We start from the raw sequence: 14006 nt of genomic DNA, 5'->3' as shown, positions 1-14006 counted from the left end.
TTCGTTTTGGGGGCTGATTTTTTATAATTGATGTCGTCATGCTCAGGATCCGGGGTGTAAAAGACGTGGCTGAAGGAATGGATAAGTCAGTGAAGAACACGGTTTTGCTGGGCAAGACCGGCCAGTTGTATCTTTTTTAAAAGATCTAGAATCCAGACGCGGAAAGGAAGCGCGTGGAGGAAGCTTCCCTCCTTCTTTACTATTATTTCCTCCTCTTCCTTGTCCTTCTGGGCATTTCTAGTATTTTATTTCTATTAACTAGAAAATTAAAAAAGATAGATTTGTTTAAGAATATAATTATGGTTATTTTAAAAAAAAAATTAATATATTAAAATAATATTTTTTATTTTTAAAAATTATTTTTGATATTAATTTATTAAAATGATCTAAAACTACCAAAACAATATTAATTTGAAGCAAAAAAATAGAATAAATTTAAATTTCTTTAAAAATATTTTTAAAATATAAAAATATACAAAACTTGAACAAGAAAGGAACAAAAATGAAAGCTTTGTCAAAGCATATTTATTTTGTCTTAGTCATGAGCTAATTAACCATACCAAGTTTCTTTTGAAATTGAGATTTAATTTATTTTTAAAAAAAATTAATTCTCTTATTTTAAATTTATTATTTATAATCGTGTTGATGTTAAAAATAGATTTTAAAAATAAAAAATATTATTTTATACACAATTTTAAGAAACACACTTTAACAAAAAATCTCTATCATTTCAAAATTACTCATCCTTCAGGTGACTTTACTAATCAATTTCCTTATGCTCCACTTTATCTCGAACTCCCTCCTAAATCTCAAAACAAATAAACAGTAAAACTATGACTTAGTTTATATATATATATATATATATATATATAAAACAAAATTAAAGCACGAAAACAAGAAAATTAGATGAATCACATCCTTGGGAAACAAAATTAAATCCCACTCTCGTTGTGCATGGAAATGTTTCTCTCCATATATATTGTCTCTTCACCTCTTTACAAACAAAACAAAATTAAAAGAGAAATCCCTAACCTCTCCTCCTTCCTCTAATTGATGTTATAGCGGTCAAGAAAATGGCGTCGCTTCAACCCTCTTTGGTCAATCCTAATTCTCTCGTTTTCTCACCCTTCTTTCCATCGATGCTGAAAGATTTATAACTTGGAATTGTGATTGCATTCTGGACATTGACGATAAGTATGCTGAGTTTGTGAAAGAGACATCGTGATTGGGCTGATCAGTTGCATGCATGCTCTGTTCATTTAACGTTTACAAAGAACAAGACAAGGAGAAAGAACTTGAAAAACGTTGGTCATGGCTGCTGCTGCTTCTTCTCCTCTAAACACATGAGGTCATCATCATGCATGGCTTCGTTTAGCAAGAACAAGATTCAAGTTTCAAGTTTCAAGTTTACAAAAGATAATATATGATGTTATTAAAGAAGAAGAAGCAATACTCTCCAACACATGTTATCACCGTGACCCCAAGTGTATCCATGTTGCAAAAGAAGAAATAGCTAAAGTTGAGATTTTTCACAAACTCAAATAAGATTGGTTATTCTCATGGATGTGTAATAGCAGGATGATTATTTTTTTATACGTATCCATAAAAATGGTCATTACCTTGAATTTAGTTAACTATCATGTCCAAATACACAAGGTTTGGTATCATTACCACAATCATTAAATTTATCGACGAGATTTTTCATGGGTAAAAAAATTACCGATGAAATCATTGATGAAAAGTCTTTATTGGTTAATCTTTCATCAGTAATTATTTATCTGTTGATAAGTGTATTAGTAGTAAAAAATATTATTACCGATGGATATATTGACAAAAAAGGTGAGCGAAATTTTTTTTCATTACGTCAATAATTCCATCGAAAACAAACCTTATGTAATTTCATTGGTAATTATTTTAATATATATATATATATATTAAAAAAATATAAAATAATTAAATTAATAGTAATCAACACTCTATAATACTCAAAATGCTTGGAAAAAAAAAGAAGAAAATCAAATCAAAAAAATTTGCAACAAATAAATAACATGAAAAAAAATTCATATGAAAAAATTTTAAAATCATATAAATAAATCAACTACAAATTGATCTCATATGAAAAAAAAAATTCCCACAACAACATTCATACAATTACTAAGAACAAAAACAATTAAAAATAAAATAAAAAACAAATATACTAAAAAAAACATGAAATAAGAAGAATTGTTTTTTTACCTTAATGTAGATGCAAATGAAGTTAAGAAAAGAGAAATAAAAAACAAATTCGTAAAGTAAACTAATTAAAAAAAACTTAGAAGAAAAAAAAAGAAAACATACTTGAGCAGGGAGGAGAAGAGAAAGTGTTGAGGAGAGAAGAGAAGAAACATACCTGAGCATGAATGAGAAGAGAAGGTGTTGAGGAGAAAAGAGATGAAAATGAAGAAGAAGAAGACATACCTATGCATGGAAAAAAAGAAAAGAAGTTGAGGAGAGAAGATAAGAAAAAAAAAAGAAGAAGAAAGGAGACATGTCTGTTGTGAAATTAGGGATTCTAGGTTTTTTATAAAGGTGTTTTACTAACAGTTTCACTAATGGATAATTAAATATTATTATTTTTAATTATTTTATCGGTGATTCCGTCTATAATATTTAATTTAAATTTTGAATTTAATAAAAAAAATTCAAAAACCATCAAATATCACCAACAACTTTTCAATTTATCGATGATTACATCTGTAATATTTAATTTAAATTTTTTAGAAAATCGCTAATTAACACCGACAACTTTTTAATTTGTCGATGATTTTTTCTGTAAAGAACAATAATTAACAGTGCAATTGGAAAGTGAATAGTTATAGAGCTCTTTGTAAAATACCAACAAAATATTTCGTCGATGATTTCTTTTGTAATTAACATGATGAATAGTATTAACAGATTACCAACGATTTTATTGATGAAATTACTGATGGAATAAATTTCATTGGTAATTCCGTTGATAAAAATAGCACATCATTATTTTTTTACTTTATTTTAATTATTTTTTTCACCATAATTTTCTCAGTAAATACTAAAGGAATATTTTTGTGAGTAAAATTCATCTGCAATTTACCTACAAAAATATTCTCTCAATATTTTTATTTATATTTATCAATTTTCTAGCAATTTGCAAGACCTGTGTTGTCTTGGACTTAATGAACTGTAAAATTTAAATGACTTAAATCTAATATCTTTATCACTCGCATTACCTCATTTTATTAGGCGTGTTGAAAAAAATTTCATGTTCATTTTATTATATGTATCTAGAAGATGATATTCATTACTTTTAAACTTAATTAATTATCAAGTTTAAATATAAATTCATATTACCATATTTATTTGAAAATACAAAAAAAAATGATCATTCTCTTGATCATACTAAAAAAAGGATGCATGTTTTTATGGTTGTGCCAAAAGCTTTACATATTCTCAAGTCCAGCACACTCGTACTAAATATATTATTAAGTTCAATAACATCTGGGTGTGGCTGACATCCGACCCAATATATCAAGACTTGAGATATTATCAAACTCAACTGTGAATGGATCTGCCTCATGCCAGATCCAGTATTCGCAAGATACACTAATAAGTCCCTACTTTAATTATGCTCATTCTCTTAGATATATTAAAAAAATTATAATAATTTTTTAAACTCGTTGAAAATAAGTTTATGAGCTGTTAAATTTAAATGATGTATATAAATAAAATAAGAATATGACGATGTGCGTTCGGTGATCACCATGACTCGGACTGTGTCAGCGAAAATAATTAATTAAGACTGATAGCAATTGAAGAATATCACAGAGAGCATCGGATGAGGAGGAGGAGTAGCCATAAATGGGGAATCGATATTATTGTGGGCCGGGTGACCCCACGATGCCCCACAGCCCCCAGGATTCGACAAGACTCGTACTGTACACGTACTGTCCTCTCCCAGCACTCCAGCAAAACACAAGCAAATTTTGATTAGTTTGCCGCGTGTTTTATGCGCGGGCTGGACATCGTGATAGGTATTTCCTCTAATCATTTCTGATTAACAATTCGAGGACTCAAATAATTAACATTTAGATATTTTATTTATAATATACAGAAAAAACTAAAAGGGCAAAAATACTGTTTTCTCTTTTCTACTTCCAGCCATTTCCTCCCCTTATTTCAGCCTTCAACAACACCCAGATCAAAACCCCCCCGGTTTTTTGTGAGAAAAAAAGAGGAGTTTTTTGGGAGAGAAACGAAGAGAGGACAGCACAACAACCGGTAGCTGGCATTGATGTGAAGGAGTCGACGGTGGATCCTTTCTTGGTTGAGGCTTTACAGAACCACATCTTCCTTACACCAGTTAGTGTTTGCTTCCTTTCACTTTCGATTTCTTGATGTGGTTTTAAGTTCTTTGCTAGTTTTGTTCAAGATTTTTGGTTATTAGCTTATTTAGATATGTTTGGCGATTTGGGTTTCTAGGATTTTGTTGTTTATGGATTTTTTTATGGATGTGTTTGGTTAAATTTGTATTTTTATTGATTTCTTAGGGTTTGTGATTTAATTTGGGAATTGGGGTTTGATTGATTTGGGGATTGGTTTATCTAGGAGCTTTGACGAAACTGGTATGTTTATGGAACTTATATTGTTAAGATCACTTAACAAATCAAGAAGAAGATGAGGCTAAGAAACAGAATGATAGTAGCAGAGAAGAGTCAGAGAAGAGATAAATGATATTAGCAAAGAGAAATGAGATCGAAATTGGACTGCAATCTATTCATATCCAATGTGATCCATACACTGCGCTTTTATAGTGATCAATATTAACTACCAACAGATTAATCCAACTAACTCTAACTAACTAACAGAATTCTACAACTAATAGCAGGTTGCGTGTCCCTGACGTTTGCCTTCCCACGGCAGCCTTCTTCTTGTTGCTGTTTCCCACCATTATTCCGCCATCCTGAATCGTAACATATAACTGGGTTTGTTTATGGAAGACTTGGAGTGGGTTTTTTAAAGGGACAGACCAAGTGTGCGAATGTGAGTAGATATCGTTATTATTTTTTGTTGATTTCACGGTTCACCTAAACATTTGGCTTCTGAATTTTGGGTTTTAATTATAATTCATTTATTTTCTTTTTAACTTGTACATGTAGGAGCAGCTTTGACTATTCTGAATCTTCATCGATTACAGTTCTCCCAATCTCAGCTTCCAGCTCATCCATTCCAAAGGCTTTTGTTGTAGACAAGCCCATGTTCAGCCAGATAAGTTGCTTTTAAAACCTGGTTTGCTTTGTGCTGGTTTGGTTTGCCTTTTTAATCATTATGGGTCTGCAGATTATGATTTTATCTGGATTTGCATGTTAGTTGTTGTTTTTTGTTTCCATTTTTATGTTTTCTCTCTTTTTTTGGTTCTTTTTACTGTTTGATGTTTTGTTCTGCTGTTTTTGTTGCTTGGATTAGTTGCAGTTCTGATTCTAATGGTTCTGTTTCTCCTTCTCAGTCTCTGCCTTTACAATAGAGGAGTCTGTCTTGCTACCAAGGTTCTTAGTTGCTTCCGAGGTCTATTTTGCGACTTTGTTCCTGTTCATGTTGGTTTTTAAGTGTTCTCTGTCCTGTGGATATCAACTTCTTCTTTTTCTATTTGTTTTCCAGCTCTTTTTTTGGGTTGTTTCATGTTTCGCTCCTATTGGCTGGTTGTGCTGATTCTCATCTTTTTTTCTCCTTCCTTCTCAGCCTCGAGCTTTTGCTGGGAGGAGGCTGTGTTGTTATAAGGATCATTGGTGCATTTTGGAGGTCTGTTTTCCCATTACTTTTAAGCTATGCTTCCTTGCTTATGCTGGTAGCTCTGTCTGTGCTTTGGTTATGCTTTATTCTTGGCTCATGGGTTTTGAGTTACATGCTGCTTTGATGTTGTTTTTCTGTCCCATTATCCTGCATGATTAGTTTTACATTGGTTTGTTTTGGTTGTGTTGATGGTTGGGTCAGATTTGAGCTGCTATGCATTTTTGTTCTTTGTTTTTTTTTTTTCTGGTTTTGTTTCGTTTTCGTTTGCATCTTGGTTATAGCATTTATGTGGGTACGGCATTGTGTTGGATTGTTCTTTGGTCTGGGGTTATTGACTTCATTCATGTTTTTTTTTTTCATGGTTTTTCTTTGCTTGCTGAGTTTAACCTTGCTTCTGTTGCTGAATTTTTTACCAGGTTTCAGGTTGTTTACTTCAAGTTTCTTTCACCAGTTAGTTGTTGTTTCATCTTTTGATGTTTGGTTGTTATTTCTTCTTTGCTTTTTCCTCTCATTTGCTACACTTCTATTCTGCGCTTTTTCATTATGTTGTTTCACTTTTTTTTTTGGTTGCCCAGTCTTTTTAGAGCTTTAGTTGAGATAAGCTTTCTGTAGTTCTTTTTCTGATGGTTTTTTACCCTCTTTTAGGTCCTAACCTCTCACTAGGAGAGGCTTAGCATTTTAAAGGGTTTCGATTGTTGTTGGTTGGCTTTGGAGTGTCTCTTATTGCTGTTTTTTTCCCCCCTTTTTTTCCTTATTATAGTAGAGGTTTTTGTCTTGGGGTTGATAGTCCAGGTCAAAAACATTTCTGGTTTGTTTCCAGCTTTGTTTTAATCTTCTTTTTTTCAGGTTGGTAGTGTATTTTAACCTGTTATTCATCTCCTTTCTTTACGATATCTGTGCTGCTGGTAGTGTATCTTGCTTTCTTCCTCAAACAGGCTCATTTTTTTCCTTGCTTGGTCTGGTTTTTTGGTTCATGATTTGAATCCCTTATTTAGTGCATTTTCCTCTTGTCTTCTGTTTTCTTGGATGGTTGCTTTCCCTTTGCCTGTCTTTGTTTGGTTCTCAGGCTTTTCTTGCTCAGATACAAACAAAGGAATAGCTTCTCACAATGGAAATGACATGTGCTGATTGTCTGATGGATTGTGTATTGATTTTCCTGGAGATTTCCTTCTGTCAGACAAGTTATTTTTTTCATCCCATGGTGGTTGTAGGATTGCCTTTTGCTCTTTATAATATTCTTGCAATCCTTTCCAGTCTTTTGTATTACTGCAGTCCTCTAATAAATGCTCCTTTTTTGTTTGTCTTCTCATTCTCTGCCTTTGTACTGCGTTTTGATGTTGCATCTTCTCTTCTTTTTTTCCTGCTTTTTGATAACTTGAGTTCTTCACTGTCCTCTAATATGCCTTTTTTATGCCAGTTTTTCTTTACTTATGCTGGGTGTTTTTTACTTCTAGTACACTTTTTTTTCCCCCCTTTTCTCTTCTCTAACATTTCTGCCTTCTGATGATGCAGTTACAATCGATTTTAGAACGTTCTTCTTTGGTCGCCACTTCTGTCAATAGCAAACCTGTTCTCAATTGACAGGTTGGCTGTCGTGTGCTTGGACAGTGTAAGGTTGACCTGATGATATTTGCTTGAAAAGAAAAGGGAGGGAAACATTTGGCAGACTGCAGAGAGGAATTCAGATTCTACTTGTTGCTTTAAGTTGGTCAGCTATAGATGGATAGATACAAAGTGGGGCGGGTCAAACGATAGATTAGCCATCGGTACACGCACATGGTGCCCTTCTGTTTCAGGGGAAGGAAAAATGTCATAAAGCATGAAACCGTTTTATAATGATTAATTTAAAGCACTTCTTTGTTTTCGGTCAAGCCAAAGATAACGCTATTGCAGATACTTATTTTGGAGATATCCATTTAAGCGTAAATGGTGCTTTGTTTGTCATGGTTTCAGATTACGTGAAATGCAGCCCATTAAAGCAGCATGGCCTATTTCTCTTTCTAACTTTGTGTTCCATTCTTCTGTGGTTGGATTTGCTATTCCACGTTGGCCATGATGGTGCTTGCCTTCTCTTCCGTAGATCACTTTCTTTCCATTATCATCAGAACTCTGTTTTACGTTTGGATGCAGGAACAATTAGCGTTGAGCCACACGGCTTTGCAGTCTACAGACTTCCATGGAGGGCCGAGTTTTTTTTTTTTCACCCTGCCCTTTGAGAAGCCTTTCTCAAGACCTCTGCTGCTGCTTCGTCTCAAGCCTGCACACACCATCATCTTGGCAATCTTTTTCCCTTTTCCCTTTGTGCTAATAAGATTATCTGTGCGACCTAAGAACATGCCATGTCATTTAAGAGCCATTGTTGCTGTCGTTTGCAGTTAGATCTTCCTGGAACCTTGCCAAGTCATTGCATTTGTTGCTGTTTTGGGTTTCCCCATGTTAAAGCATGCCTTTTCGGCTTCTTAACTTGCAATCCTGGACATTGTCGATTAGGCATCCTTTTTGGTAGTCCGATCAGCGTTTATTCATGATTCATTCCATGGGGAAGGCGCGACCCAGACACGAATTAGTGTATAAAACTAAATAAAATAGAATAATCTAATAAATCTTAATTCAATTGAAAAACTAAGATTCTAATTTTACAATTATATAATATTTCTATATAGTAAGTACAGAGAATAATCATTTCCCCCTGTCCTTTCTTCGTCGTACTTTCTCCATTTTCCTACTCTGATGCAAGTTTTCAACGCTAGTGCATTAGTTTTACAACGCAGATCCGAGGGTCGGCAATTGATGCAGAGTTTTTCAACCATTCTGCTCGTTGTCTTTTTGAGATCTTCACATCTTATTAGCCAAGGTCATTCCATGCATGCACAGATGGACATGACTGCATCGGATCTGCATAATTATATTGACATGCTATTATATATCATGATCCCTTTCGATATTCTATTTTCTTCTCCTTTCAATTTGCGAGACGAACCTCCTCAAATTTAAATATTCGATCACCTGGTTGTTGACTTGAAATTGAAGCTCAACCTCTTCCTCCGCCGCCGCAGCCGCCACCTCGGCATTATCAATTGATCCGTCATTTATCCAAACTATCAAATAAAAAGTTCATAACATGCATAGATCTCTTTCTACACATAAATGATGAACATCCACAACATGGCTGCTATTGCTTAACTGATTTTCCAAAAGGAACATATCACAACTTATTGGGGACAAAGGTTGCTTTTTACCACACATAATTAGACAACAAATATTATGACTAATAGAGAAGTGGAAAATTAGGAACAAAGGCCATACACTCATCAATCAGAGATATCAGGCCACACCTGAAAGAGCAGCAGGGAAGACAGATTAGGTTAGATCACAGGTTAGACCATGCCACCAATCACATAAACACAAAGAAGAGCGTGACAAAGAAAGCTTTAAATTAATACACAGAGATAACAACTGGCAGCTTGCTTATTCTCTACTTTCTAGTCATGCCATGCAAAATCTCCTTTGCCTTCTCTTAAGCTTCTTCCCCTCCTGTAGTCAATTTCTGCATCAGAGCTCGATAATCCCAAATGATATTTCCTGCTGGTTTTAGATGATGCCATCTTTGAGAATATGTCATCATCGGTCACAACATTACTGGGTGTACTTGATCCAGAGACATTCCCAGGTTGCCATCTTGATTTAGGGTCTGAGTTTACTAAGAAAAAAAAATCCCTGTGAGAGCATATCTAAAAAATTGGATGTCTTGTACATGGTGAGGTAAATTCAAGTATGCACAACATTAACAATCCACATAAAAGTTCAAAGACGTGAGGAGATGGAGGGTGCTCTATTTGTCAAACCAATTTTTTTTTTTTTCTTGTAAAGTGAAAACACATACCCGCACGCAGAGGTTGTTGAGAAAAGTAAAATGTACAAAGATTGCAACATTTTAGGTTATCTGTCAAGAAAAAACTGTCTCAAGTTGAGCGAGCCAACAGCCTCGACTGATAACGTCCCGATATTGTAGAGAACATCCCTTGCCATGTTCTCTTTCTTATCCACCAAAAATCATAAACTTCCCAATCTTTCTAAGCATCAAGAGCTTTTGCCACCACGTTTAAAAGTTTAGAACATCAAATTGAACATAGCAAAAAGGTTTGACTGTTGAGAAAACATAGATTAAAAGTTTGGGAACTTAGATCGCGTCATTGTTCAATGTCACTCTTCTGAGATTCTTTTTTTTTTTTTTCTTTCCTTTGCCCATAATTTCAGAACAAGAAACAAAGAAATGCAGATAAAGTTAAAGAATTCACCTTCATATCTATCAGACGTGACAGGCACTTCACAGCATACTACCCGGTCAGCAAGATCTGATTTCAATTTAAGGCTATTCTGTTTTGGCAAGTTTGCATTTGCTTTTTGACTCTCATTCAGAAATGAAGCTTCCATACTTTCTTCCATGGTAGGTTTAGCTGAAGTAAAAGGAGTCATGCTAAATGTGTCCTCCATTACATCAGAAATCTCTACATATTGAGGAGTAGTGATTATCTCATCAGCACTGAACCCAAACGATGCTCTGTAAGCTTCTAATTCTTCTGCATCTTGCTTGGGACTTTTATTATGCCTGTTCTGGTGTCCATTTCCACTAGCAGGGTAAACATCCGAATCCTTGGAAACACTTAACCTCCCACCAGTATTTGGATTCTGTTCCAGATAAAATCGTGCAAATGTAGCAGGACAGAAGAAATTTGAATCATGTGACACCATGGAGGCACCAGTAGTCTCGTGCCCAAAAAGCCTGCCAGATCCACTCCTTGAATATTTTCCATTTTGGGGAGAAACTGAAGGACCCCACTCCCGGGGAAAACCACGTTCAGGAAAAGACGCTGATAAACAGTCACCTGAAGTCCTAGAAATTGGTGATAGGAGACTGCTGGCAGGACTTCCAGGATAGAGAGAATATGTTGATTGAAGATCAGATGCAACAATGTAATTGTTCTTTTCAGCGCCTTTGAGATCCCTAGATGATGTGAGGAATTGAGCAAAAGGAACGTCTGGGGAAGAGGGCGTAGTTAAGTGAGCCATCTCTGGTGGGGGTGTAAGAGGAGCAGTAGACGGCTCTGTTGTGAAGGTTGAGAAAACGGGAGGAGAAACCAGTTGTGTTTCGTGAGCATAAGGTCCAGTGGCAAACATTGTGGATGAAGGACCCCCAGGTGAGTTGGCAGATAATGAAAGGAAGCAGCTAGGAGACTGAGCAGTAGATGGGAGAGCAGAATTTGTAAATGACGCTGGTGAAGACGGAGGAGCTAGAAGTGATGGAGCTAGTGCTGTAGCTTGATTGGTTAGCCCAACAGGTTGAGGTCCATTTGGCTGGGCTGCTGATGCATTGCCCTCAGGAATTCGAGATGCAGGCACAATACGCTTTCCACCTTTTTGCACGCTGAAACAAGACAATGCTCCCCAGCATCCTCCCCATCTCTTGCGCTGCTCAATATAGCGAAACAATTATAAGTAGATGACAAATTGCTCATGAAAAAGGAAAATCCAATCCAACTGTTAGAAAATTAGTGAAAAGAAATCAAGAGCTAGAGTGTGTAATCTAGATTTTACAAGGAAAATTCAAACGATTATAGAAATAGAATCACCCTGTGCATACATTCATAGCATTTAATACTAAATGGACACAAAAAAATTCTAGCGTGATCCAATTCTGTTAATGCATTATTATCCAGAAAAATAAAAGTTGATCTGGAACACAATAAAAGCAATTACTAGATAAGAGGATTCTTATAATCAGATCTGTGCTGCTTATTTTTTCATTTGATTTATATGAATTTCAATTTCCAATTTATTTCCTCACTTAAGAAGTAATAATAAATAAATGATTAAGATAATATTACAGATCTATCTATCCATCCATCTGAGGAAGGGAGGAAGAGATTGAAACAAAAGGAAGGCCGCAGAGGGCAAATAAGATGGGTAAGAGGCATCAGATCCAGATCTGGGGGACATTCATGTACGTATGTATGTATCTACTAGAAATAGAAATTGAAAGATAAACGTACCTGTTCCTGCTGCTGCTGGGGGAATCTGTTCTGCTCCGACCCCATAACCGAGTCTGACAGATTGATAACCCACACTCACTCGCTACTACTGCTTGCAGCCTTGTCTTGAACTCTACACAACACAGTACTACTACTTCTTCTTCAAGCTGCCATAGATTTGCTTTTTTAGAGCCCTGCCGTGCCCAGTCCAGCTCTCTTTACCTTTCCATTATGGCCCAAACATCCCACTTTCTCTCTTGGCATTGCATTGGCTCATGTTCTCATCTTAAAAACAAACGCCATCTTGAATTTGGATCAGGTTTCGATTTTCAAACGCCAACAGGTATCTACTAATCATTTGTCACTCAACACTCCCTCACAACGTCAGAAACTCTGCGAATTTGGGTCATAAAACTGGAAGCATGCAAATTTTATCAATCCATCTCACAACGGTCCTTTGCTGTCAGTAAATCTTTGAGCCCTGTAGCATGGTTTCTGCTTTGCTTGATCTTTAGTTTTCCTTTTCTTTTATACTAGATTTTGGCTTCGACACTAACCAGAGGCTTCTCAAAATTTTCACTACGAGGATGGATGGATTACAATAAATAATGCGGCGTCACAGCTTAAAGACTACAGTTGTGGAAACAATTAGGAGAGGCCAGATTTGCACATCTGCCATCATAGAGGCAATCACTTGCATACACCGGTCTACCGAAGGCTACGAACCAACGCACCACACTTTTCTCCTTTCTTTCTTTCTTCTTTTTTACAGATCAAAAAACTGGATGTCACCCGGTTAATTCACCCGCCTCTTTTTTATGATAGTGAAAAGGACGACCGAGTAGAACAAGGCATTTTTACGTGTTTTGCTCCGATTAGTAACTTCAAAACCATGTTGTTTCAGTGGTACAAAAGCCATCACCACTATGGAACACACAGTATTGAACTCATGTTATCGAATGTCAAGAGAAACTTCCAATTCTCATATCAATCCTAAATAACCCAACTTCCAATTTGTAGCTTATAATAGTTATTTATATAAATGGTTACTTTCTTAATAAATTTTTTGCCCATTATTCAGTTCATCTGCCAACACGGAATCTTTCAAAAATCCAATAGAAACATGATTCGTGCTTGGAAGCCCGCGAGAACACAGCGCGTCTTTTATTGCCGCAAGGCTCATTATTTATTAACCACACCCTCCTCCTTTGTCCGGGCTTGGGACCGGCTGTGGTGTGCATTACAAACCATGAAACATCACAGGCGGAGTTACTCTTATGCAACTGAAATAGGCAACATACTCTAGATGATCAAACAGATTAAAGTATTTTAAAATCCCTCTTCTTATCAATAAATGGCACGCATACCAAACTGAGGTTCAAACCAAATCACTCCATTTGGTGAAAGTACCATCCACCAACCTTCCTTTGCTTTGTTAGAGCGCTTATTTCCTAGTGCAGTGAGGCAAAGAAAATGGTCATTTCAATCTGTGGTAACACGACTTCTCTGAACTTCTCTTTGCATTTAAATACCAACTCCTACGTTAAAACCTGACCGTTGATTGTGACTGTACGGTCTTATTGACCACCCCCACCCAGAAATAATAATAAAAAAAAAAACCTTCAGCCAATCCCAACACGTTTGGATTGAGATTTGAGTGAATTGAGTTCGGTTTAAAAAATAATAAAAGACAAATTAAACAACCCCCGCTCTTTTTCATTGATTTATTATAAAATGTACATGTATATATAGCAAGTTTCACCGTGATTCAAGTGTTTTGAAATTTGCAATTGCCATTTTGTCGGTACCTTCCATATCTGCACAAAACCAATACAGTGGGCAACGGCGTTAGCATTTATACAAAGAGGGAAGCAGACATGACATACCAGGGGGCATAAGGAAACCTCCGCCCCACCTCATCGGCGACAATGAATCTTTACCTGATGCACTCCTGCAGCCAAAAAGAAATCGAAGGGAAAAGATGAACAATTAAACAGTCGCACCAATTAAATGCCCAAGATAAGCTGTTGTGCGAAGCTATCATATACCCAAGGCTCAAATAGAAAATCAAACAACCAAATTAACGTGGTATGTTGGTCATTAACATTCCTATGGGATTGGGCTTTGGCACATAACCCCCCCCCCCCCCCCCCCCCCCCCCCACTACTTTCTCTT

The 14006-nt window shown here is 35.9% G+C and overlaps 2 protein-coding genes and 1 long non-coding RNA gene across 17 annotated transcripts in view; 1 reads left to right on the top strand and 2 right to left on the bottom strand.

Moving 5' to 3' along the window:
- Positions 1–4081: 4081 nt before the first annotated feature.
- LOC105132769 (uncharacterized) lies at positions 4082–8272 on the top strand. Of its 7 annotated transcripts, none has more exons than XR_843639.1 (6): positions 4084–4374; positions 4621–4654; positions 4990–5055; positions 5178–5811; positions 7315–7847; positions 7933–8272. It is a non-coding gene; the product is annotated as an uncharacterized LOC105132769 (long non-coding RNA). The 7 variants fall into 7 exon arrangements; XR_843637.1 differs by having other exon boundaries at positions 5172–5811; XR_843638.1 differs by lacking the exon at positions 4621–4654 and having other exon boundaries at positions 4082–4374; positions 4898–5055.
- A 678-nt stretch (positions 8273–8950) lies between these two features.
- LOC105132770 (uncharacterized protein At1g76660-like) lies at positions 8951–12412 on the bottom strand. Of its 4 annotated transcripts, XR_843642.1 has the most exons (4): positions 11853–12412; positions 10101–11277; positions 9234–9502; positions 8951–9139 (listed from the first exon to the last, which is right to left on the bottom strand). XR_843642.1 is itself a non-coding variant. In XM_011036441.1 (3 exons), exons 1-3 carry the CDS (start codon positions 11895–11897, stop codon positions 9285–9287), a joined length of 1440 nt encoding a protein of 479 aa, XP_011034743.1. In that variant the 5' UTR covers positions 11898–12412; the 3' UTR covers positions 8978–9284. The 4 variants fall into 4 exon arrangements, 3 of the variants coding, with proteins under 3 accessions (XP_011034743.1, XP_011034746.1, XP_011034745.1); XM_011036441.1 differs by having other exon boundaries at positions 8978–9502; XM_011036444.1 differs by having other exon boundaries at positions 8978–9493.
- Positions 12413–12977: 565 nt separating this feature from the next.
- Positions 12978–14006, bottom strand: part of LOC105132771 (uncharacterized) — an 11018-nt gene continuing 9989 nt past the window's right edge. For 3 of the 6 annotated variants that reach the window (XM_011036445.1, XM_011036450.1, XM_011036449.1), the window contains one exon: positions 12978–13782. The gene's annotated coding sequence lies outside the window, so the exon portion shown is untranslated. The remainder of the gene's footprint in view (positions 13783–14006) is intronic. The other 3 variants (XM_011036446.1, XM_011036447.1, XM_011036448.1) reach the window with 3 other exon arrangements.

This window comes from Populus euphratica, unplaced genomic scaffold (assembly GCF_000495115.2).
Source record: "Populus euphratica unplaced genomic scaffold, PopEup_1.0 scaffold68.1, whole genome shotgun sequence".
Taxonomy (NCBI): domain Eukaryota; kingdom Viridiplantae; phylum Streptophyta; class Magnoliopsida; order Malpighiales; family Salicaceae; genus Populus; species Populus euphratica.
The sequence above is the reverse complement of the archived record's forward strand: the minus strand, read 5'-3'. Positions and strand labels throughout refer to the sequence as shown.

Coding starts and splice junctions, on each gene's coding strand:
- LOC105132770 (XM_011036441.1), bottom strand. CDS start 11,897: ATGGGGTCGGAGCAGAACAGATTCCCCCAGCAGCAGCAGGAACAG. Junction 11,278..11,852: donor CCCAGCAGCAGCAGGAACAG/GTACGTTTATCT, acceptor TTTCGCTATATT/GAGCAGCGCAAGAGATGGGG. Junction 9,503..10,100: donor CACGTCTGATAGATATGAAG/GTGAATTCTTTA, acceptor TTTTTTTCTTAG/TAAACTCAGACCCTAAATCA.